We start from the raw sequence: 25,000 nt of genomic DNA on the forward strand, positions 1-25,000 counted from the left end.
GTTGCCTGCAACACATCCAGGGAACAGCCTTTCCCGACCTGAACCTTTTCTGTAGGAGTAGGACTGCAAAACCCATCATCCACAGAAAGCCATGCTGGTTGAGGGTTGCATTGTCCAACACATGCAGGTTGGGTCAACTAGGCTTTCCCAACCCAAACCCCTTCTATAAGTGGCAGAATGCAAAACCCATCATCCATGGGCAATTGTGCTGATTGGGGATGATGGGGGTTGCATCCAATACATCCAGGGAACACTGGTCAACCCAGCCAATTTTTCCCAAACTAAACCCTTTTGGACTGCAAAACCCATCATCCAGGCAAAGCCATGCTACCTGAGGATGATGGGGCATGTCCTACAAAAACAGAGGAAAAAGCAGGATATAAATAAACATATAATAATATTTTCTGCCTCGCAGGCTGCAAAAGGACACTGTCCTGACCACACTCGTTCTTTTGCATCCCAGAGTGATTTGCATCTCCCTCTTTTTAATTAACTTTTGTGTCCATTCCTCCCTCTTGCATTTCTTTCTTTGGCTTCCCTCTTGCAAGGACCTGACCATGAAGACCGAACTGGAAGCCGTCAATGGGAAAAAGGTGCAGGCGCTGGAAGTCTTTGCGCACGCCCTCCGCTTCTTCAAGCAGCAAGCCGTGCAGGTAAATGGGTGCGCCCAGGTGCACGCATTGCAAGGGGAATCCAATGGAGTCCTGGGATACGTCGTTCACCAAGTGTCAGGAGTCAATTTCTGATGGCATGAAGGCATCACAAATTCCCTCCGTGACATCCTGACTGAACCAATTCTCTCTCTGTGACATTTTGAAGCCAGCCGAGGGCGCTGGAAACCTTGTACTGGAACTTGTGACGCAACAAGCTCTAATAAGGAAACTGAGAAGGAATTGGGGGGAGATGGGCAGGAAAGGTGTATAAAAGGAAGTGGTGGTGGGAAAAAAGTCAGTATTCTCTTTCTTTGCTGCAGAGATACAAGCAACATATTCATTTCCAAGCAAAGCCGGCTTGTGAGTGATCATTTAATATTGCTATATAGATCCTACAGTCTTACAATAAGATCCAACGGTATGACACTAAAAAGGTCTACCTGAGTGAAAGAATAGGGTTGGACTGGACGGCCTTGGGCAGTCCCTTCCAACCCTAGGGTTTGTGTTCCTGCTTGGCAGCATAAGGTCAACTGGGTGGTCTCTGGAAGACCCTTTCAAGTAGGATTCTACAAGCTGAAGTACAGCCAATGGTAAGATGCGGCAGCAAGAAAGGCCAATGTGACAGTGTTCCTGAATGGCATAATAGGGTTGACTGAATGGCCTTTAGGGGTCCTTTCTAACTCTAGGGTGATACTATAAGCCTCACTAGAGCCAATGTGACTGTGTCACTGCCTGGCAGAATAGGGTGGGCTGGATGGTCTTTGGGGGCCCTTCCAATTCTAGGATTCTATAAGCTGAATTAGTGTTGGGAGTCAATTTCTGATGTGACATCCTGACTAAATCATCCTGGCTGACTCAATTTTCTCTCTGTGACATTTTGAAGCCAGCAGAGAGCACTGGAAGCCTTGTATTGGAACTTGTGAAGCAACAAGTTCTAATAAGGAAACTGAGAAGAGGGGGGATGGGCAGGAAAGGTGTATAAAAGGAAGTGGTGGTGGGGAAAAAGTCAGTAGTGTCTTTCTTTGCTGCAGAGATACCAGCAATATATTCATTTCCAAGCAAAGCCGGCTTGTGAGTGATCATTTAATATTGCTATATAGATCCTACAGTCTTACACCAAGCACTAGATCTCTCTCTTTTAAGACCCTCTTTTGAATCCTATGATTCCAAAGGAGGGACCCATGGATTATAATTGTGTAGACCTTCTTCTCTGGCTTCATAACACATAACAAACAACTAGTATAGGAGTCTTGCAGAAGGTTGCTATTTCCAACACCAACAGTGTTATTTTTTCTACTATCCGTCCCCTATCCACAGACAGGCAAGCTAACTGTAGAGGGGTCTCTTCCAAATTAACCACCTTCTATAGTCTCAAACTGCATGGCCCATCATCCACAGACAGCCATGCTAACTGTAGATGGGTCTCTCCTAACTGAACCCCCTTCCATAGTGTTGGACTGCAAGGCCCATCATTCACAGATAGCTAGGCTGAGCATTGAGGGGTCTCTCCCAAGTGAACCTCCTTCTATAGTGTTGGACTGCAAGGTCCATCATTCACAGACAGCCAGGCTGACCATTGAGGGGTCCCTCCCAAGTGAACCTCCTTCTATAGTGTTGGACTGCAAGGCCCATCATTTACAGACAACCAAGCAAACTGTAGATGGGTCTCTTCCAAATTAATCTCCTTCTATGGTGTCAAACTGCATGGCCCATCATCCACAGACAGCCATGCTAACTGTAGAGGGGGCTCTCCCAACTGAAATCCCTTCTATAGCGTTGCTGTGGCCCAGTCTGGTGATCTGGAAAATAAAGTAGTGAGAAAGTGTTGGTTTCTAGTATATGTAATTTCTTTCTGCTTGTGGATAAACAGTACTTCTTGTTGTTTCTTCTCTGGGACATGCAACATATTATTGTCCTTCTTTAGGGGTCCCTTTCAAATCTATGATGCTATATCTGTGTGTGAATCACATATATCTATATCTATGGCTGGATGGCTCTCTGTCAGGAGGGCTTTGATTACGTTTTCTTGCCCTGGTGAAGGGAGGTGGACTCGATGGCCTTCAGGCAGCATTTCTTATCCTGGGGGTTGGGACGCCAGGGGGTGTCACAAGAGTCATCAGAGACCACCAGAAAACACAGTATTTTCTGTTGGTTATGGTGGTTCTGTGTGGGACGTTTGGCCCAATGCTGTCGTTCGTGGGGTTCAGAATGCTCTTTGACTGTAGGTGAACTATAAATCCCAGCAACTACAACTCCCAAGTGTCAATGTCTATTTTCCCCAGACTCCACAAGTGTTCACATTTGGACATATTGAGTATTCGTGCCAAATTTGGTCCAGATCCGTCACTGAATGAATCCACAGCGCACCTCTGGATTTAGATGAACTACAATTCCCAAACTCAAGGTCAATGCCCACCAAACCCTTCTAGTGTTTTCTGTTGGTCATGGGAGTTCTGTGTGCCACGTTTGGTTCAATTCCATCACTGATGGAGTTCAGAATGCTCTTTGATTGTAGGTGAACTATAAATCCCAGTAGCTACAACTCCCAAATGTCAAGGTCTATTTCCCCCAAACTCCATCTGTGTTCATATTTGGGCATATGGGATATTCGTGCCAATTTGGTCCAGATCCATCATTGTTTGAGTCCACAGTGCTCTCTGGATGTAGGTGCACTACAACTCCCAAACTCAAGGTCAATGCCCACCAAACCCTCCTAGTGTTTTCTGTTGGTCAGGGGAGTTCTGTGTGCCACATTTGGTTCAATTCCATCATTGGTGGAGTTCAGAATGCTCTTTGATTGTAGGTGAACTATAAATCCCAGCAACTACAACTCCCAAATGAAAAAATCAATTGTTTTGAGTGATGGTCACTCCTTGAGTTCCGATCTTTGGATGAAAGCAGGGATATAAACCAAGATACAAATAGCCATGTGTGTAGAGACTGATCTTCTGCAGGTCCAGTTGTGAAGTAAAAGCCACTGTCCTAACCCACGGAGCCTTTTCTGGCTTTGCTCCGTCCTGCAGTCCGATCTCCCATCTCGTTCTCTTCTTGCAGGAGCTGAGGGACCAGTGTCCAGCTTTGCCAGAGAGGGACGCCATCCGGTGGGTCATCACCGTTCCGGCCATCTGGAAGCAGCCGGCCAAGCAGTTCATGCGGGAGGCCGCCTACTTGGTGAGCATCAAGCCTCAGGCTGGACACACCTCCTGATGGGTTACGGCACTCCTTTCGGCAGAGGTGGTGCCATGGAGGAGGAGGAGGAATACCACACGGTTCCAGTGCTGGCGCAGGGCCTTCATGGCAGAAAGAAGGCCGTGGGTTTGTTCCGGGTTTTAGTCTGAACTTTAAATAGACGTTGTGGTTCTGAGGTCCATGGAGTGCCCAACAAGGCTAGGTTTCAGTCTGAGCTTGAAAGGAGCAAACCTTGGGTTGTTGTAGGTTTTTTCGGACTATATGGCCATGTTCTAGAGGCATTCTCTCCTGACGTTTCACCTGCATCTATGGCAAGCATACCTCTGAGGATGCTTGCCATAGATGCAGGCGAAACGTCAGGAGAGAATGCCTCTAGACCATGGCCATATAGACTGAAAAAACCTACAACAACTCAGTGATTCCGGCCATGAAAGCCTTCGATAATACATGGAGCAAACCTTGCTTTGAAAGTCCTTGTTCTACTCCAGAAGCTTGTGTCGGACTACAAGGCCCATCATCCACAAAAGCTGGGCTAACTGTAGATGTTGCCTCCAACACAACCAGGGACCAGCCTTTCCCAACCTGAACCCTTTCTATAGGTGTCAGACTGCAAGACCCATCATCCACCAGAAGCAATGCTGGTTGAGGGTTGCATCATTCAACTCTTGCAGGTTGAGTTGACCAGTCTTTCCCCACCAAAACCACTTCTATAGGCGGCAGATGGCAAAACCCATCGTCCACAGGCACAATCAGGGACCAGCCTTTCCCAACCTGAATCCTTTCTATAGGTGTCAGACTACATGACTCATCATCCATAAGAAGCCATGCTGGTTGAGGGTTACATCAACCAACTCTTGCAGGTTGGGTTGACCAGGCTTTCCCCACCAAAACCACTTCTATAGGCGGCAGACGGCAAAACCCATCGTTCACAGGCACAATCAGGGACCAGCCTTTCCCAACCTGAACCCTTTCTATAGGTGTCAGACTACAAGACCCATCATCCACAGGAAGCCATGCTGGTTGAGGGTTACATCATCCAACTCTTGCAGGTTGGGTCGATCAGGCTTTCCCCACCAAAACCACTTTTATAGGTGGCAGATGGCAAAAGCCATCGTCCACAGGCAAAATCAAGGACCAGCCTTTCCCAACCTGAACCATTTCTATAGGTGTCAGACTGCAAGACCCATCATCCACAGGAAGCCATGCTGGTTGAGGGTTGCCTCATCCAACTCTTGCAGGTTGGGTCGACCAGGCTTTCCCCACCAAAACCACTTCTATGGGTGACAGATGGCAAAACCCATCGTCCACAGGCACAATCAGGGACCAGTCTTTCCCAACCTGAACCATTTCTATAGCTGTCAGACTGCAAGACCCATCATCCACAGGAAGCCATGCTGGTTGAGGGTTACATCATCCAACTCTTGCAGGTTGGGTCGACCAGGCTTTCCCCACCAAAACCACTTCTATGGGTGACAGATGGCAAAACCCATCGTCCACAGGCACAATCAGGGACCAGTCTTTCCCAACCTGAACCATTTCTATAGCTGTCAGACTGCAAGACCCATCATCCACAGGAAGCCATGCTGGTTGAGGGTTACATCATCCAACTCTTGCAGGTTGGGTCGACCAGGCTTTCCCCACCAAAACCACTTCTATGGGTGACAGATGGCAAAACCCATCGTCCACAGGCACAATCAGGGACCAGTCTTTCCCAACCTGAACCATTTCTATAGCTGTCAGACTGCAAGACCCATCATCCACAGGAAGCCATGCTGGTTGAGGGTTACATCATCCAACTCTTGCAGGTTGGGTCGACCAGGCTTTCCCCACCAAAACCACTTCTATGGGTGACAGATGGCAAAACCCATCGTCCACAGGCACAATCAGGGACCAGTCTTTCCCAACCTGAACCATTTCTATAGCTGTCAGACTGCAAGACCCATCATCCACAGGAAGCCATGCTGGTTGAGGGTTACATCATCCAACTCTTGCAGGTTGGGTCGATCAGGCTTTCCCCACCAAAACCACTTTTATAGGTGGCAGATGGCAAAACCCATCGTCCACAGGCACAATCAAGGACCAGCCTTTCCCAACCTGAACCCTTTCTATAGGTGTCAGACTACAAGACCCATCATCCACAGGAACCCTGTGGATGATGGTGATGCAACCCCCAAAAGTTGGATGATGCAACCCCCAAGAGTTGAGGGTTGCATCATCCAACTCTTGCAGGTTGGGTCAACCAGGCTTTTCACACCAAAATCACTTCTATAGGTGGCAGATGGCAAAACCCATCATCCACAGGCACAATTAGGGACCAGCCTTTCCCAACCTGAACCCTTTCTAGAGGTGTCAGACTACATAACCCATCATCCACAGGAAGCCATGCTGGTTGAGGGTTGCATCATCCAACTCTTGCAGGTTGGGTTGACCAGGCTTTCCCCACCAAAACCACTTCTATAGGTGGCAGACGGCAAAACCCATCGTCCACAGGCACAATCAGGGACCAGCCTTTCCCAACCCGAATCCTTTCTATAGGTGTCAGACTACATGACCCATCATCCATAAGAAGCCATGCTGGTTGAGGGTTACATCAACCAACTCTTGCAGGTTGGGTTGACCAGGCTTTCCCCACCAAAACCACTTCTATAGGCGGCAGACGGCAAAACCCATCGTCCACAGGCACAACCAGGGACCAGCCTTTCCCAACCTGAACCCTTTCTATAGGTGTCAGACTACAAGACCCATCATCCACAGGAACCCTGTGGATGATGATGAGGCAACCCCCAAGAGTTGGATGAGGCAACCCCCAAAAGTTGAGGGTTACATCAACCAACTCTTGCAGGTTGAGTTGACCAGTCTTTCCCCACCAAAACCACTTCTATAGGCGGCAGATGGCAAAACCCATCGTCCACAGGCACAATCAGGGACCAGCCTTTCCCACCCTGAACCCTTTCTATAGGTGTCAAACTACAAGACCCATCATCCACAGGAAGCCATGCTGGTTGAGGGTTACATCATCCAACTCTTGCAGGTTGGGTCGATCAGGCTTTCCCCACCAAAACCACTTTTATAGGTGGCAGATGGCAAAAGCCATCGTCCACAGGCAAAATCAAGGACCAGCCTTTCCCAACCTGAACCATTTCTATAGGTGTCAGACTGCAAGACCCATCATCCACAGGAAGCCATGCTGGTTGAGGGTTGCCTCATCCAACTCTTGCAGGTTGGGTCGACCAGACTTTCTCCACCAAAACCACTTCTATAGGTGACAGATGGCAAAACCCATCGTCCACAGGCACAATCAGGGACCAGCCTTTCCCAACCTGAACCCTTTCTATAGGTGTCAGAGTACATGACCCATCATCCACAGGAAGCCATGCTGGTTGAGGGTTGCATCATCCAACTCTTGCAGGTTGGGTCAACCAGGCTTTCCCACCCAAAATCACTTCTATAGGTGGCAGATGGCAAAACCCATCATCCACAGGCACAATCAGGGACCAGCCTTTCCCAACCTGAACCCTTTCTATAGGTGTCAGACTACATGACCCATCATCCACAGGAACCCTGTGGATTATGATGATGCAACCCCCAAGAGTTGGATGATGCAACCCCCAAGAGTTGAGGGTTGCATCATCCAACTCTTGCAGGTTGGGTCAACCAGGCTTTTCACACCAAAATCACTTCTATAGGTGGCAGATGGCAAAACCCATCATCCACAGGCACAATTAGGGACCAGCCTTTCCCAACCTGAACCCTTTCTAGAGGTGTCAGACTACATAACCCATCATCCACAGGAAGCCATGCTGGTTGAGGGTTGCATCATCCAACTCTTGCAGGTTGGGTCGACCAGACTTTCTCCACCAAAACCACTTCTATAGGTGGCAGATGGCAAAACCCATCGTCCACAGGCAGTGATCCTGTTTGGGGATGATTGGGGATTGTATCCAATACATCGAGAGAAGACAGGTCAACCCAACCAGATTTTACCAACCTAAATGCTTTCTATAGAGTTGTGACTGCAAAACCCACCATATAGAGGAAGTCATGCTGATTGAGGATGATGGGGGTTGTGTCCAACACATTCAGGAGATGTTAGACCAAGAGCCAAATGTACAAGGCAGCCTTCTGGGCAAAGAGTCTGGTCTTCCCACTATTCATCCCGGAGTCCAGGCGCCTGCAAGGCAGCAGCTGCATCAACCGCCTCCCAATTAGTGGCTTTGGCTGCTCTTCGCTGGCGTTCTTCCTCCCTCCTCCTCCTCCTTCCCTGGTTTCTCCTTCTGTGTTTTTGGAGAGCCAGGGATGTCAGAGCCAGCCCTCTTGAGAGGAAGGGTCCTGCGAGAGGACCTAGACATCCCCTGGAGAGGAGGAGGCGTGTTGGAAGTCCAACGGGCAGCAAGGAGCATCCCACCCCCCTGTTACGTCAACTCCACTGGCTGGGCTGTTGTAGGTTTTTTCAGACTATATGGCCATGTTCTAGAGCAGTGTTTCTCAACCTGGGGGTCGGGACCCCTGGGGGGGTCACAAGGGGGTGTCAGAGGGGTCGCCAAAGACAATTGGAAAACACAGTATTTTCTGTTGGTCACGGGGGTCCCATGTGGGAAGTTTCACCCAATTCTATCATTGGTGGAGTTCAGAATGCTCTTTGATTACAAGTGAACTATAAATCCCAGCCACTACAACTCCCAAATGTCAAGATCTATCCTCCCCAACCGCACCAGTGTCCACATTTAGGCATATTGAGTATTCATAGAATCGTAGAATCACAGAATCAAAGAGTTGGAAGAGACCTCCTGGGCCATCATCCAGTCCAACCCCATTCTGCCAAGAAGCAGGAATATTGCATTCAAAGCACCCCTGACAGATGGCCATCCAGCCTCATAGAATCCAAGAGTGGGAAGAGACCTCCTGGGCCATCATCCAGTCCAACCCCATTCTGCCAAGAAGCAGGAATATTGCATTCAAAGCACCCCTGACAGATGGCCATCCCGCCTCTGTTTAAAAACCTCCAAAGAAGGAGCCCCCACCACACTCCAGGGCAGAGAGTTCCATTGCTGAACGGCTCTCACAGTCATAGAATCCTAGAATCAAAGAGTTGGAAGAGACCTCCTGGGCCATCATCCAGTCCAACCCCATTCTGCCAAGAAGCAGGAATATTGCATTCAAATCACCCCTGACAGATGGCCACCCAGCCTCTGTTTCAAAGCTTCCAAAGAAGGAGCCTCCACCACACTCCGGGGCAGAGAGTTCCACTGCTGAACGGCTCTCACAGTCAGGAAGTTCTTCCTCGTGTTCAGGTGGAATCTCCTCTCTTGTAGTTTGAAGTCATTCTTCCATTGCGTCCTAGTCTCCAGGGAAGCAGAAAACAAGCTTGCTCCCTCCTCCTCCCTGTGGCTTCCTCTCACATATTTATACATGGCCCTCATTATATCCCCTCTCAGCCTTCTCTTCTTCAGGCTAAACATGCCCAGCTCCTTAAGCTGCTCCTCATAGGGCTTGTTCTCCAGACCCCTGATCATTTTAGTCGTCCTCCTCTGGACTCATGCCAACTCATGCCAACTTTGGTCCAGATACATCAGTGTTCTCTGGATGTAGGTAAACTACAACTCCAAAACACAAGGTCAATGCCCACCAAACCCTTCTAGTATTTTCTGTTGGTCATGGGAGCTCTGTAACCCAAGTTTGGTTCAATTCCATCATTGGTGGAGTTCAGAATGCTCTTTGATATTGTAGGTGAACTGAAATCCCAGCAACTACAACTCCCAAATGACAAAATCAATCCAACCAGTATTCAAATTTGGGCATGTTGAGTATTTGTGCCAAATGAATGAAAATACATCCTGCATATCAGACATTTAGAAGAGAATTCATAACAGGAGCAAAATTACAGTTATGAAGTAGCAATGAAAATAATGTTATGATAGGGGGTCACCACAGCATAAGGAACCTGTATTAAGGGGTCACGGCATTAGGAAGGTTGAGAACCACTGTTCTAGAGGCATTCTAGAACAGCACCTGGCACTGTCCATCTCTTAATGACATTGATCACCCAGGAACAAAAACTGTGTTGCGTAGCGTAATGGCCAACCCTATGGAAACCAAGGGCTTCCAGCCTACGAATGGCATAGATGAGCATTGGGGGACCCAGAAACTACTTAGAGGGGAGATGCTGTGTTGGAGGTGGGTGCATGAAGCCACGAAGCCTGGCTCTGTGGATACGGGGGCCGTACTATATCTCCTTTTTCTGCTGCAGGCCGGCCTGGTTCCCCCGGAGAGCCCCGAGCAGCTGCTGATTGCCTTGGAGCCCGAGGCGGCCTCCATTTACTGCCGGAAGCTGCGCCTAAACCAGCTCATGGACCTCAGTGAGGGGCCTCGGGGGCCCCACGGGCGAAGGAGCACCCACGACCTCCCCATCGACTCCAGCTTCCGCCAAGGTGAGCTCCCCCACGCACCACCATGCAAGGATCTCTCCTCCTTGGCCCAGGGTCCAGGGGACAACAAGTTAAACATGAGCCAACAATGTGATGTGGCGGCAAAAAAAGCCAATGGGAAGTTGGCCTGCATCAAGAGGAGCCTAGTGTCTAGGTCCAGGGAAGTCATGCACTCCATGCTCTATTCCGCCTTGGTTAGACCACTTTACCTGGAATATTGTGTCCAATTCTGGGCACCACAATTCAAGAGAGAGATTGACTCTAAGCTGGAATGTGTCCAGAGGAGGGCAACTCAAATGATCAAGGGTCTGGAGAACAAGCCCTATGAGGAGTGGCTTAAGGAGCTGGGCATGTTTAGCCTGAAGAAGAGAAGGCTGAGAGGAGATATGATAGCCATGTATAAATATGTGAGGGGAAGCCACAGGGAGGAGGAGGAGGGAGCAAGCTTGTTTTCTGGTTCCTTGGAGACTAGGACGCAATGGAGCAATGGCTTCAAACTACAAGAGAGGAGATTCCATCTGAACATGAGGAAGAACTTCCTGACTGTGAGAGCTGTTCAGCAGTGGAACTCTCTGCCCCGGAGTGTGGTGGAGGCTCCTTCTTTGGAAGCTTTTAAACAGAGGCTGGATGGCCATCTGTCAGGGGTGATTTGAATGTAATATTCCTGCTTCTTGGCAGAATGGGGTTGGACTGGATGGCCCATGAGGTCTCTTCCAACTCTTTGATTCTATGATTCTATGATTCTATGATTCTATGATTCTATGATTAGAATGCCTGAAAGTACTGCATTTGGGAATCATAGAATCGTGGAGTTGGAAGAGACCCGCCAAAGGTCATCTAAAGGTAAAGGTAAAGGTAGTCCCCTGACATTAAGTCCAGTCATGTCTGACTCTGGGGTGTGGTGCTCATCTCCATTTCTAAGCCGAAGAGCCAGCGTTGTCCGTAGACACCTCCAAGGTCATGTGGCCGGCATGAGTGCATGGAGCGCTGTTACCTTCCCGCTGGAGCGGTACCTATTGATCTACTCACATTTGCATGTTTTCGAACTGCTAGGTTGGCAGAAGCTAGGGCTAACAGCGGAAGCTCACGCCGCTCCCCGGAATCGAACCTGCGACCTTTCGATCAACAAGCTCAGTGGTTCAGTGCTTTAACCTACTGCGCCACCGGGGGCTCCCAAAGGTCATCTAGTCCATCCTATTGTGCCAGGAAGGATAACCTCCTGGACAATGGCCATCCAGTCTCTGCTTCATAGAAGGAGGTACAATAGATAGATAGACAGACAGACAGACAGACAGACATGTTTCTGCCCTCTGCTTCTCTGGCGCTGGAACTCAGCAAAAAAGCTCCTGTTTTGTAACAGATTTCCTATGAGGCGGGTGAGACGGTAGTCCTTTGTGATATTATACATTTTACTCAGGAGGAGGCGACCAGAAATGACTTGCAACATAGAACCAAATGAGGAAATGGCATTGATGACCCAGGAGCAGAAACCGTAGTGTGACATAGTTGTTGTGCATCTTGCAGGAAAGCCCTCCCGTCCAACTCCATCCAGATTTTCCCTCTTGCTCTGGACGAAGGAGGCTTTGTTTAGGTTTCTATTTTTTGTGTTTTCTGTTTCAAATTAAGTCTCCTCCATGTGCCGTTCCTGTGGTTTTTATTAGCAGAACAAACCGCAGCTCGTGAAAAAAAAAAAGTTTTGGGTGCCGCAAAGGAAGAGGCTTGCAGCCAAGGGCTGTGTGGGGAATAATGGGCCAACAAATAGGGATTGGCCCAAGGTTTCCAAGGCAGAACGTGGAGACCAGCTCCTCCTCCTCCTCCTCTTCGGAATGAGAAACATCCATGCATTCCGTGTTGGGCCTTTCTCCAAGGAATCTTACGCATGTTTAGGATGCAAAACGCTTCTGCTCCCAGCGGCTTCAGAGAAGGGAGGCTCCGCTTGTGTTTGCATTCAAAGCTTTGCAATCGGATTTCATTCTGATATACAATCTGAACGGCATATTTTACATTGTACTAGCTGTCCCCTGCCAGGCATTGCTGTGGCCCAGTCTGTTGATCTGGAAAATAAAGTAATGAGAAAGTGTTGGTTTCTAATATCTGTCAAGTCTTTCTGCTTGTGGGTAAACAGTATTTCTTGCTGTTTCTTTGTCAGTGTTGTGGTTTGCCCACCCTGGAACATGCAACATATCATTGTCCTTCTTTAAGGGTCCCTTTCCAATCTAGGATACTATACCTGTGTGTGTGTGAATCATATCTATCTATCTGTCTATCTATATCTATCTATCTATCTATCTATCTATCCAATCCATGGCTGGATGGCTCTTTGTCAGAAGGGCTATGATTACGTTTTCTTGCCCTGGTGAAGGGGGTTGGACTGGATGGCCTTGAGTATTTTGTGTTGGTCATGGGGGTTCTGTGTGGGAAGTTTGCCCCGATTCTGTTGTTCATGGGGTTCAGAATGCTCTTTGATTGTAGGTGAACTGTGAATCCTAGTGACTACAACTCCCAAATGTCAAGGTCTATTTCTCCCAAACGCCATCTGTGTTCATATTTGGGCTTATTGAGTGCTTGTGCCAAATTTGGTCCAGATCCATCATTGTTTGAGTCCACAGTGCTCTCTGGATGTGGGTGAACTACAACTCCCAAACTCAAGGTCACTGCCCACCAAACCCTTCCAGTATTTTCTGTTGGTCATGGGTGTCCTATGTGCCAAGTTTGGTTGAATTCCATCATTGATGAAGTTCAGAGTGCTCTTTGATTGTAGGTGAACTATAAATCCCGGCAACTACAACTTCCAAATGTTGAGATTCTATTTTCCCCAAACTCCACCAGTGTTCACATTTGGGCATACTGAGTATTCATGTAGAGTTTGGTCCAGATCCATCATTGTTTGAGTCCACAGTGCTCTCTGGATGTAGGTGAACTACAACTCCCAAACTCAAGGTCAATGCCCACCAAACCCTTCCAGTATTTTCTGTTGGTCATGGGTGTCCTATGTGCCAAGTTTGGTTGAATTCCATCATTGATGAAGTTCAGAGTGCTCTTTGATTGTAGGTGAACTATAAATCCCGGCAACTACAACTTCCAAATGTTGAGATTCTATTTTCCCCAAACTCCACCAGTGTTCACATTTGGGCATACTGAGTATTCATGTAGAGTTTGGTCCAGATCCATCATTGTTTGAGTCCACAGTGCTCTCTGGATGTAGGTGAACTACAACTCCCAAACTCAAGGTCAATGCCCACCAAACCCTTCCAGTATTTTCTGTTGGTCATGGGTGTCCTATGTGCCAAGTTTGGTTGAATTCCATCATTGATGAAGTTCAGAGTGCTCTTTGATTGTAGGTGAACTATAAATCCCGGCAACTACAACTTCCAAATGTTGAGATTCTATTTTCCCCAAACTCCACCAGTGTTCACATTTGGGCATACTGAGTATTCATGTAGAGTTTGGTCCAGATCCATCATTGTTTGAGTCCACAGTGCTCTCTAGATGTAGGTGAACTACAACTCCCAAACTCATGGTCAATGCTCACCAAACCCTTCTAGTGTTTTCTGTTGGTCATGGGAGAACTGTGTGCCAAGTTTGGTTCAATTCCATCGTTGGTGGGGTTCAGAATTCTCTTTGATTGTAGGTGAGCTATAAATCCCAGCAACTACAACTCCCAAATGAGAAAATCATAATTTTTTGAGTGATGGTCACTCCTTGTGTTGTGAGACGTTTTGTTACCAAATTTGGTGTGATTTCGCTCATTGGTTCTTTTGTTTTTAGGGTACTCATTATGCACAGAACATTTATATATATATGGATTATTCCTTAAATTATATCCAACGGATCCACGGGCAAAGGTCTGCCCTTGGAAGACCATCAGGCTCATGGGCCGCAAGGGACCCCCGGTGAGGATGAGGATGAGGATGAGGATGGGGGTCCGGTTCCTTTCTCCCACTCACTTTCCTGCCGCTTTTCTTTCCTCCTTGCAGCCCGAGAGCAGCTCCGGCGTTCCCGGCACAGCAGGACCTTCTTGGTGGAGTCCGGGGTGGGAGAGCTCTGGTCTGAAATGCAAACAGGTAGAGTTGCAAAACTTACATTCACACCTACACCCTCCATGCCTTGTCTGTATGCCCTGCCTTTGCTCCTTTCCTTCTTGCCAGTCTTGATCAAGGGTCTGGAGAACAAGCCCTATGAGGAGCGGCTTAAAGAGCTGGGCACGTTTAGTCTGAAGCAGAGAAGCCTGAGAGGAGACATGAAGAGGGCCAGGGGTCAATATGTGAGAGGAAGTCATAGTGAGGAGGGAGCAAGCTTGTTTTCTGCTTCCCTGGAGAGAGACTAGGACACAATGGAACAATGGCTCCAAACTACAAGAGAGGAGATTCCATCTGAACACAAGGAAAAACTTCCTGACTGTGAGAGCCATTCAGCAGTGGAACTCTCTGCCCCGGAGGGAGTGTGGTGGAGGCTCCTTCTTTGGAAGCTTTTAAGCAGAGGCTGGGTGGCCATCTGTCAGGGGTGCTTTGAATGCAACATTCCTGCTTCTTGGCAGAATGGGGTTGGGCTGGATGATGGCACAGTAGGTCTCCTCCAACTCTAGGATTCTAGGATTCCATCTGAACATGAGGAAGAACTTCTTGACTGTGAGAGCTGTTCAGCAGTGGAACTCTCTGCCCCGGAGGGAGTGTGGTGGAGGCTCCTTCTTTGGAAGCTTTTAAGCAGAGGCTGGATGGCCATCTGTCAGGGGTGATCTGAATGCAATATTTCTGCTTCTTGGCAGAATGGGGTTGGACTGGATGAAGGCCCAGGAGGTCTCTTCCAACTCTAGGATTCTAGGATTCTAAGCTTGTTCTCTGCAGCTCCAGAGACTGGGCCGCAATGGAGAAATGGGTTCAAATTGTGGGAAGCGATTCCACCTCCACGTGAGGAAGAACTTCCTGCTTCCTGGGAGTCCAGTGGCATCTCCATCCTTCCCTGGGGACATGGTGGTTGTGAGAGCGGTCCAGCATTTCTTTGTCCTCAAATAATAATCTGCTGTGTCCAGGATGGACCACTCCAACAACCACCATGTCAGACGACACAGAGAAACCATTGAAATCCACAAGAAGCAGGTGGACAATGTCAACAGAAAGGAGGAGACCATGAAAATGAACAAAATCTGGATACCAGTATTAAAAAAACTCTAAAATTGCAACAGCAAAACAACAGAGGGAAAACAATCTGGGACATCTAATCACCTCTCAACAAAAGATTGCCCCAGGCACTGCCAGGCCATCAAATGCTAACCAAGTTGGTCAGTTGAAACATTCCCACCTAGCTCCAGCAGACAAGAGTCTTTTGTCCCACCCTGCTCATTCCACAGATATATAAACCTCTTTTCCTAGTTCCAACAGACCTCACTACCTCTGAGGATGCTTGCCATAGATGCAGGCGAAATGTCAGGAGAGAATGCCTCTAGAACATGGCTATACAGCCCGAAAAAACCTACAACAACCCAGTGATTCCGGCCATGAAAGCCTTCGACAATAAGTTGTTGATGTTGTTTGTTCGTTCCTGTTGTTGTTGGGTTGTTGCAGGTTTTTTTCTAGCAAACTTTTGTTGAGAAGTGATTAGAAAGGAGGAAATCATGAAAATGAACAAAATCTGGCTACCAGTATTTAAAAAACTCTAAAATTGCAACAGCAAAACAACAAAGGGAAAACAATCAGGGACATCTAATCACCTCTCAACAAAAGATTGCCCCAGGCACTGCCAGGCCATCAAATGCTAACCAAGTTGGTCAGTTGAAACATGAAATCATGAAAATGAACAAAATCTGGCTACCAGTATTAAAAAAACTCTAAAATTGCAACAGCAAAACAGCAGAGAGGAAACAAACAAGGACACCTAATCACCTCTCAACAAAAGATTGTCCCAGGCACTGCCAGGCCATCAAATGCTAATCAAGGTGGTCAGTTGTAACACTTCCCTCCAACAGACAAGAGTCCTTTGTCCCACCCTGGTCATTATTCCACAGATATATAAACCCTTTTTCCTAGTTGCAACAGACCTCACCACCTCTGAGGATGCTTGGCATAGATGCAGGCGAAACGTCAGGAGAAAATGCCTCTAGAACATGGCCATAGAGCCCGGAAAAACCTACAACAACCCATGTTGAGGATGTTTTATATTTTATTGGTTTGACGGTTTTTAATATAGTTTTGAATTGTGTTGCCCTGTAACCTTTGTTTATATTGGACTTGGTCCCCGTGTGAGCCACCCCAAGTCTCTTTGGGGAGATGGAGGCAGGATAGAAGAGCTGTTGTTGTTTATTGGCCCTTGTTGTTGTTGTTGTTGTTGTTGTTGTTGTTGTCTTCTAGTGGAAGACATGCTTTTCTTTCCAGTTTATAGCTATTACCAGCCTCGCTGCTCTTAGTAAATTATCAATATAATCAAGATATACCAATTGTTTCATGCTGTGAGTCTGTGAGAGCCCAGTGTGTGGCTTCTCTGTGTTGTTGTTGTTGTTGTTGTTGTTGTCTTAATGGACGCCTTGCTTTATCTCCTCTGGCAGGGGACCGCTACATCGTGGCCGACTGTGGCGGAGGGACCGTGGACCTGACGGTGCACCAGATCGAGCAGCCCCAGGGCACCCTCAAGGAGCTCTACAAGGCTTCCGGTGAGCAGGGCCCTACGCCACCCCCATCATAGAAGGGATCCCCAAAGGCCATCTAGTCCAACCCCCTTCTGCCATTCTGCAGGAAAAGCATCATCTAAGCATCCTGGACAAAAACACCATCTAAGCATCCAGAGTCCCAGGGTTGGAAGGGATCCCCAAAGGCCATCTAGTCCAACCCCCTTCTGCCATTCTGTAGGAAAATCACCATCAAAGCATCCCGAGCAAGTGGGAGTCCCAGGGTTGGAAGGGATCCCCCAAAGGCCATCCAGTCCAACCCCCTTCTGCCATCAGGCATAATCCAAACCCTCCCGACAGGTGGCCTTGCAGCCTCAGAGACATTCACAGGTTCGTGGAGACATAGGGCTATAGAATCCTGGAAGGGACCCAAAAGGCCATCTAGTCCAACCCCCTTCTGCCATTCTGCAGGAAAAGCACCATCAAAGCATCCCGGGCAAGTGGCCATCCAGAGTCCCAGGGTTGGAAGGGATCCCCCAAAGGCCATCCAGTCCAACCCCCTTCTGCCATCAGGCACAATCCAAACCCTCCTGACAGGTGGCCTTGCAGCCTCAGAGACATTCACAGGTTCGTGGAGACGTAGGGCTATAGAATCCTGGAAGGGACCCAAAAGGCCATCTAGTCAACCCCCTTCTGCCATTCTGCAGGAAAAGCACCATCCAGAGTCCTTACTTATTTAGGCGATCCCTCATAGTCCAAGGATGATGGTCCTCCAAGTGTAGTGTCATGGCGGGGGGTCCGTAGGTGACTGTGGAGCCCTCTTCTTGACCCGCATCTTCTCCCACAGTGAGGGCATCGGTTTCAAGGTGGAAGGTGGTCCCGGTTGAAGTTGGCTTGACGCGCCTTCCTCTTGGCATGTTTCTCTCCATTCGTGCCTCTTCAAATTCTGCAGCACTGCTGGTCACAGCTGACCTCCAGCTGGAACAGTCAAGGGCCAGGGCTTCCCAGTGTTGCGTGTCTATACCAGGGTTTTTAAGGTTGGCTTTGAGCCCATCTTTCAATCTCTTTTCCTGCCCAACAACATTCCGTTTTCCATTCTTGAGTTCAGAGTAGAGCAACTGCTTTGGGAGATGGTGGTCGGGCATCTGGACAACATGGCAGTTCCAGCGGAATTGATGGCGGAGGCCCATCACTTCAGTGCTGGTGGTCTTTGCTTCTTCCAGCATGCTGACATTTGTCTACTTGTCTTCCCAAGAGATTTGCACGATTTTCCAGAGGCAGCACTGCTGGAATCATTCCAGGAGTTGTGTATGACATCTGTAGAGAAGTTCTCTCACAAATCCCACAACAACAAACCAGGGATGAGATTGCAGCGCTTCCTAGTTTGGAAGAAGTCAGCAATGCTATCAGCCAACAAAAAAATAACAAAGCCAGCGGACCTGATGGGATCCCTGCTGAAATCTTTAAAGAGGGAGGAACTGAGCTGGCACAACAACTCCACCGGCTCATAGGAAAAGTGTGGGTGACCGAGAAAATCCCAACAGATTTCAAGGATGCCACCATCATCACCCTCTTTAAAAAAAGGGGGGGAAAGAACAGACTGTGGAAACTATCGAGGACCATTGCTCCAATGCTGCTGGTCTTTGCTTCTTCCAGCACGCTGACATTTCCCCACCTGCCATCAGACACAATCCAAACTGTCCTGACAGGTTAGACCACATCTGGAATATTGTGTCCAATTCTGGGCACCACAATTCAAGAGAGATATTGACAAGCTGGAATGTGTCCAGAGAAAGAGGGCGACTCAAATGATCAAGGGTCTGGAGAACAAGCCCTATGAGGAACGGCTTAAGGAGCTGGGCATGTTTAGCCTGAAGAAGAGAAGGCTGAGAGGAGATATGATGAGGACCATGTATAAATATGTGAGAGGAAGCCACAGGGAGGAGGAGGAGGGAGCAAGCTTGTTTTCTGCTTCCTTGGAGACTAGGACGCAATGGGACAATGGCTTCAAACTCCAAGAGAGGAGATTCCATCTGGACATGAGGAAGAACTTCCTGACTGTGAGAGCCGTTCAGCAGTGGAACTCTCTGCCTTGGAGTGTGGTGGAGGCTCCTTCTTTGGAGGCTTTTAAACAGGGGCTGGATGGCCATCTGTCAGGGGTGATTTGAATGCAATATTCCTGCTTCTTGGCAGAATGGGGTTGGACTGGATGGCCCATGAGGTCTCTTCCAACTCTTCGATTCTATGATTCTATGATTCTAGGTGGCCATCCAGCCTTGCCTCAAATTCACTTTTTTCCTACTCCAAACCAAGGTTGTTTGTGTCAATTCGAAGCTATCTCCCATTTGCCTGCAATAGGAATAGATTGGAATCCTACCCATGAAAACAGATCTCTAATCCCTTTGCTGCTTCTAGCATCAGCTTCAGCAACTCTGGTGTTCTGGCACCACCTACTGGCAGCAGTTGAAATAGCAAGCATTATCCCCAGGTATTACCGTATATACTCGAGTATAAGCCGACCCAAATATAAGCCGAGACACCTAATTTTACCACAATAAACTGAGAAAACGGATTGACTCGAGTATAAGCCGAGGGTGGGAAATGCAGAGGCTATTGCTAAATTGCAAAATAAAAATAGATACCAATTAAATTACGTTAAGTGAGGAATCAGTAGGTTATATATTTTTGAATGTTTACAAAAAATGGTAATTTAAGATAAGACTGTCCAAGTTTGATTAAATTATTATTTCCCTTCTTCAATGTAAATGTGCTTACGTATCCTTTATTTATTTGTCGTGTCAGGACAACCAGTCAAATTATATTACATTTCGAACACAACAAAGCAAACAAACAGACAAAATACAAAACTTGTGAGTTTGGTAGTTGGTTAAATGTCCTTTGACCAGTATCTAGCCACTTGGAGTGCTTCCGGTGTTGCTGAAAGAAGGTCCTCCCTTGTGCATCATGTGGCTGGGCTCAGGTTGCATTGCCGCAGGTGGTCAGTGGTTTGCTCTTCTCCACACTCACATGTTGAGGATTCCACTCTGTGGCCCCATTTCTTGAGGTTGGCTCTGCATCTCATGGTGTTCAGCGCCTTCCAAGTCGCCCAGTCTTCTGTGTGCTCAGGGGGGAGTCTCTCATTTGGGATCAGCCACTGGTTGAGGTTCTGGGTTTGAGCCTGCCACTTTTGGACTCTCGCTTGCTGAGGTGTTCCAGCAAGTGTCTCTGTAGATCTTAGAAAACTATTTCTTGATTTAAGTCGTTGGCGTGCTGGATGATACCCAAACAAGGGATGGGCTGGAGATGCCTCTGCCTTGGTCCTTTCACTATTGGCTGCTACTTCTCGGCGGATGTCAGGTGGTGCAATACCAGCTAAGCAGTGTAATTTCTCCAGTGATGAAGGGCGCAGACACCCCGTGATAATGCGGCATGTCTCATGAAGAGCCACATCCACTGTTTTAGCGTGGTGAGATGTGTTCCACACTGGGCATGCATACTCAGCAGCAGAGTAGCACAGCGCAAGGGCAGATGTCTTCACTGTGTCTGGTTGTGATCCCCAGGTTGTGCCAGTCAGCTTTCGTATGATGTTGTTGTTGTTTCTAGCGCCCACTTTTTGCTTGATGTTCAGGCAGTGCTTCTTGTAGGTCAGAGCACGGTCCAGAGTGACCCCCAGGTATGTGGGTGCGCTGCAATGCTCCCGTGGGATTCCTTCCCAGGTCATAATCCTCAGAGCTCGGGATGCTTGTCTGTTCTTGAGATGAAAGGCACATGTCTGTGTTTTGGATGGGTTGGGGATCAGCTGGTTTTCCCTGTAATAGGCAGTGAGAGCACCTAGAGCTTTGGAGAGCTTCTGCTCAACCTTCTCAAAGCTCCCTGCTTGAGCGGTGATGGCCAGCATACGTATTCTTTCAATAATAAAGAGAGTAACATAATAAATGTAATAATAATAATAATAATAAAAGAGTAAAATAATGAATGTAGCAATAAAAATTGTACAGTAAAATAATAAATGTATAATAATAGAGTAAAATGACAAATGTGATAATAATAAATAGAATAAAATAATAAATGAAATGATAATAATAATAATAATAATAATAATAATAATAATAGAGTAAAATAATAAATAACCTTGGCTCAAGTATAAGCCGAGGGGGACTTTTTCAGCCTATAAAAGGGCTGAAAAACTAGGCTTATACTCAAGTATATACAGTATAATGTATTGTCGAAGGCTTTCATGGCTGGAATCACTGGGTTGTTGTAGGTTTTTTCAGGCTATATGGCCATGGTCTAGAGGCATTCTCTCCTGACGTTTCGCCTGCATCTATGGCAAGCATCCTCAGAGGTAGTGAGGTCCTTTGGAACTAGCAAAAAGGGGTTTATATATCTGTGGAATGACCAGGGTGGGACAAAGGACTCTTGTCTGCTGGAGCTAGGGGTGAATGGGTTGTGGTAGGTTTTTCCAGGCTATATGGCCATGGTCTAGAAGCATTCTCTCCTGACGTTTCCCCTGCATCTATGGCAGGCATCCTCAGAGGTCGTGAGGTCTGTTGGAACTGGGAAAATGTGTTTATATATCTGTGGAATGACCAGGGTGGGAAAAAGGACTCTTGTCTGCTGGAGCTAGGTGTGAATGTTTCAACTGACCACCCTGATTAGCATACAATGGGCTGACTGTACCCGGAACAAACTTTTGTTGAGAGGTGATTAGATGTCCTTGTGTGTTTTCTCTCTGTTGTTGTGCTGTTCTAATTTTAGAGTTTTTTGTTACTGGTCACCAGATTGTGTTCATTTTCATGGTTGTCATCCACATCTCTGAACCATATGGTGGGCTTTTTGGTTGCTGTCTCCAGGGCTTGGTTTTCAAAGTGTTCCATGTAGAAATGAGCTATGACCGGGCTGAGGGGGCTCCCCATGGCTACTCCATCTTTCTGTTCGTAGAACTCATTGTCCCACTGAAAGTAGCTGGTGGTGAGGCCATGGGCAAACAGAGCTAGGGTTTGTGTTCCTGCTTGGCAGCTTGAGGTCGACTGGATGGCCTTTGGGGTCCTTTCTAATGGTTTATTGACCTCAGAGCATCTGCTAAGAGGTTCAAAAATAAATCAATGAAGTGTGCTACCTTCAGTCAGCTCCAAACCCGGAGCGGCACTTAAAGATCTATTGCTATTTCTAAAAATGACCAGCCACTGCCAGAAGGGACAGAGAGTTTCATCTATGCTGATGATCGTGCCATTACCGCTCAAGCAGGGAGCTTTGAGATGGTAGAACAGAAGCTTTCCAAAGTTCTAGGTGCTCTAACTGCCTATTACAGGGAAAACCAGCTGATCCCTAATCCATCTAAAACACAGACATGTGCCTTTCACCTTAAGAACAGACAAGCATCCCGAGCTCTGAGGATTATGACCTGGGAAGGAATCCCACTGGAGCATTGCAGCGCACCCAAATACCTGGGAGTCACTCTGGACCGTGCTCTGACCTACAAGAAGCACTGCCTGAACATCAAGCAAAAAGTGGGTGCTAGAAACAATATCATACAAAAGCTGATTGGCACAACCTGGGGATCACAACCAGATACAGTGAAGACATCTGCCCTTGCGCTATGCTACTCTGCTTCTGAGTATGCATGCCCAGTGTGGAACACATCTCACCACACTAAAACAGTAGATGTGGCTCTTAACGAGACATGCCGCATTATCACAGGGTGTCTGCGCCCGACACCACTGGAGAAATTACACTGCTTAGCCGGTATTGCACCACCTGACATCCGCCGGGAAGTAGCAGCCAATAGTGAAAGGACTAAGGCAGAGACATCTCCAGCTCATCCCCTGTTTGGGTATCAGCCAGCACGTCAACGACTTAAATCAAGACATAGTTTTCTTAGATCTACAGAGACACTCGCTGGAACACCCCAGCAAGCGAGAGTCCAAAAGTGGCAGGCCCAAACCCAGCACCTCAATTCATGGGTGATACCAGATGAGAGACTCCCCCCTGGGCACTCAGAAGACTGGGCGACTTGGAAGGCGCTGAACAGACTGCGCTCTGGCACCACGAGATGCAGAGCCAATCTTAAGAAATGGGGCTACAGGGTGGAATCCTCGGCATGCGAGTGCGGAGAAGAGCAAACCACTGACCACCTGCTGCAATGCACCCTGAGCCCTGCCACATGCACGATGGAGGACCTTCTTGCGGCAACCCCAGAGGCACTCCAAGTGGCCAGATACTGCTCAAAGGACATTTAACCAAATACCAAATTTTGCAAAATCTGTATGGTTTTTTTTTTCTTTCTTTTTTTCCCTTTTCTTTTTAATCTCTGTGTTTGTTTTGCTCTGTTAGAATTGTAATACAATGGTCGCTGATGACACGATAAAAAAAAAAACTTAAAGATCTATTGCTATTTCTAAAAAACTACAAAACATTATACAGGAGTAGCCAAAGACACATCTTCCCTCTTAGCCATACATCGCTGGAAAGAGAACATGTGCTGTTATCACATCTCTGGAATGTATGACGCAACCATCTTTGAGAGTTCTTGGAGAACGGGAGAAGTTCCAGCAGATTGGAGGAGGGCCAATGTGGTCCCAATCTTCAAGAAGGGAAAAAAGGACGACCCAAACAACTACCGTCCGGTCAGCCTCACGTCGATACCGGGCAAGATTCTGGAAAAGATTGTTAAGGAAGTGGTCTGCAAACACTTAGAAACAAATGCAGTCATCGCTAATAGTCAACATGGATTTATCAAAAACAAGTCATGCCAGACTCATCTGATCTCTTTCTTCGATAGAGTTACAAGCTGGGTAGATGCGGGGAATGATGCCGTGGAGGGAGCGTACCTGGATTTCAGGAAGGCCTTCTTTGACAAGGTCCCCCATGACCTTCTGGCAAGGAAACTAGTCCAATGTGGGCTAGGCAAAACTACGGTGAGGTGGATCTGTAATTGGTTAAGTGGACGAACACAGAGAGTGCTCACTAATGCTTCCTCTTCATCTTGGAAAGAAGTGACAAGTGGAGTGCCACAAGCAGGGTTCCGTCCTGGGCCCGGTCCTGCTCAGGATCTTCATTCATGACTTAGATGAAGGGCTAGAAGGCATGATCATCAAGTTTGCAGATGACACCAAATGGGGAGGGAGAGCCAAGACTCCAGAGGACAGGAGCAGAATTCAAAACGATCTGGACAGATTAGAGAGATGAAGGGCCAAAACTAACAAAATGAAGTTCAACAGTGACAAATGCAAGATACTCCACTTTGGCAGAAAAAATGAAATGCAAAGATACAGAATGGGGGACAATGCCTGGCTCGAGAGCAGTACGTGTGAAAAAGATCTTGGAGTCCTCGTGGGGAGGAAGTTAAACATGAGCCAGGAATGTGATGTGGCGGCAAAAAAAGCCAGTGGGATGTTGGCCTGCATCAAGAGGAGCCTAGTGTCTAGATCTAAGGAAGTCATGCTCCCCATGCTCTATTCCGCTTTGGTTAGACCACATCTGGAATATTGTGTCCAATTCTGGGCACCACAAGTCAAGAGAGATATTGACTCTAAGCTGGAATGTGTCCAGAGGACAGCGACTAAAATGATCAAGGGTCTGGAGAACAAGCCCTATGAGGAACGGCTTAAGGAGCTGGGCATGTTTAGCCTGAAGAAGAGAAGGCTGAGAGGGGATATGATGAGAGCCATGTATAAATATGTGAGAGGAAGCCACAGGGAGGAGGAGGGAGGGAGCTTCCTTTCTGCTTCCTTGGAGACGAGGACGCAATGGAAGAATGGCTTCAAACTACAAGAGAGGAGATTCCATCTGAAGATTAGGAAGAACTTCCTGCCCGTGAGAGCCGTTCAGCAGTGGAACTCTCTGCCCCGGAGGGAGTGTGGTGGAGGCTCCTTCTTTGGAAGCTTTTAAGCAGAGGCTGGATGGCCATCTGTCAGGGGTGATTTGAATGCAATACTCCTGCTTCTTGGCAGAATGGGGTTGGACTGGATGATGGCCCAGGAGGTCTCTTCCCACTCTAGGATTCTAGGATTCTATGACTGAGAGAGCCGTTCAGCAGTGGAACTCTCTGCCCCGGTGTGTGGTGGAGGCTCCTTCTTTGGAGGCTTTTAAGCAGAGGCTGGATGGCCATCTGTCAGGGGTGCTTTGAATGCAAT

The 25,000-nt window shown here is 47.8% G+C and overlaps 1 protein-coding gene across 1 annotated transcript in view; it reads left to right on the forward strand.

Annotated features, from left to right (window-relative positions):
• The window catches only part of HSPA12B (heat shock protein family A (Hsp70) member 12B), a 70,510-nt gene that overhangs the window by 30,202 nt on the left and 15,308 nt on the right, over nucleotides 1–25,000 (forward strand). The window contains exons 6-10 of the mRNA XM_067468423.1: nucleotides 549–653; nucleotides 3,708–3,824; nucleotides 10,090–10,270; nucleotides 14,245–14,331; nucleotides 16,806–16,910. Coding sequence (XP_067324524.1) covers nucleotides 549–653; nucleotides 3,708–3,824; nucleotides 10,090–10,270; nucleotides 14,245–14,331; nucleotides 16,806–16,910 — 595 coding nt within the window. The remainder of the gene's footprint in view (nucleotides 1–548; nucleotides 654–3,707; nucleotides 3,825–10,089; nucleotides 10,271–14,244; nucleotides 14,332–16,805; nucleotides 16,911–25,000) is intronic.

Source organism: Anolis sagrei, chromosome 5 (genome assembly GCF_037176765.1).
Source record: "Anolis sagrei isolate rAnoSag1 chromosome 5, rAnoSag1.mat, whole genome shotgun sequence".
Classification (NCBI taxonomy): domain Eukaryota; kingdom Metazoa; phylum Chordata; class Lepidosauria; order Squamata; family Dactyloidae; genus Anolis; species Anolis sagrei.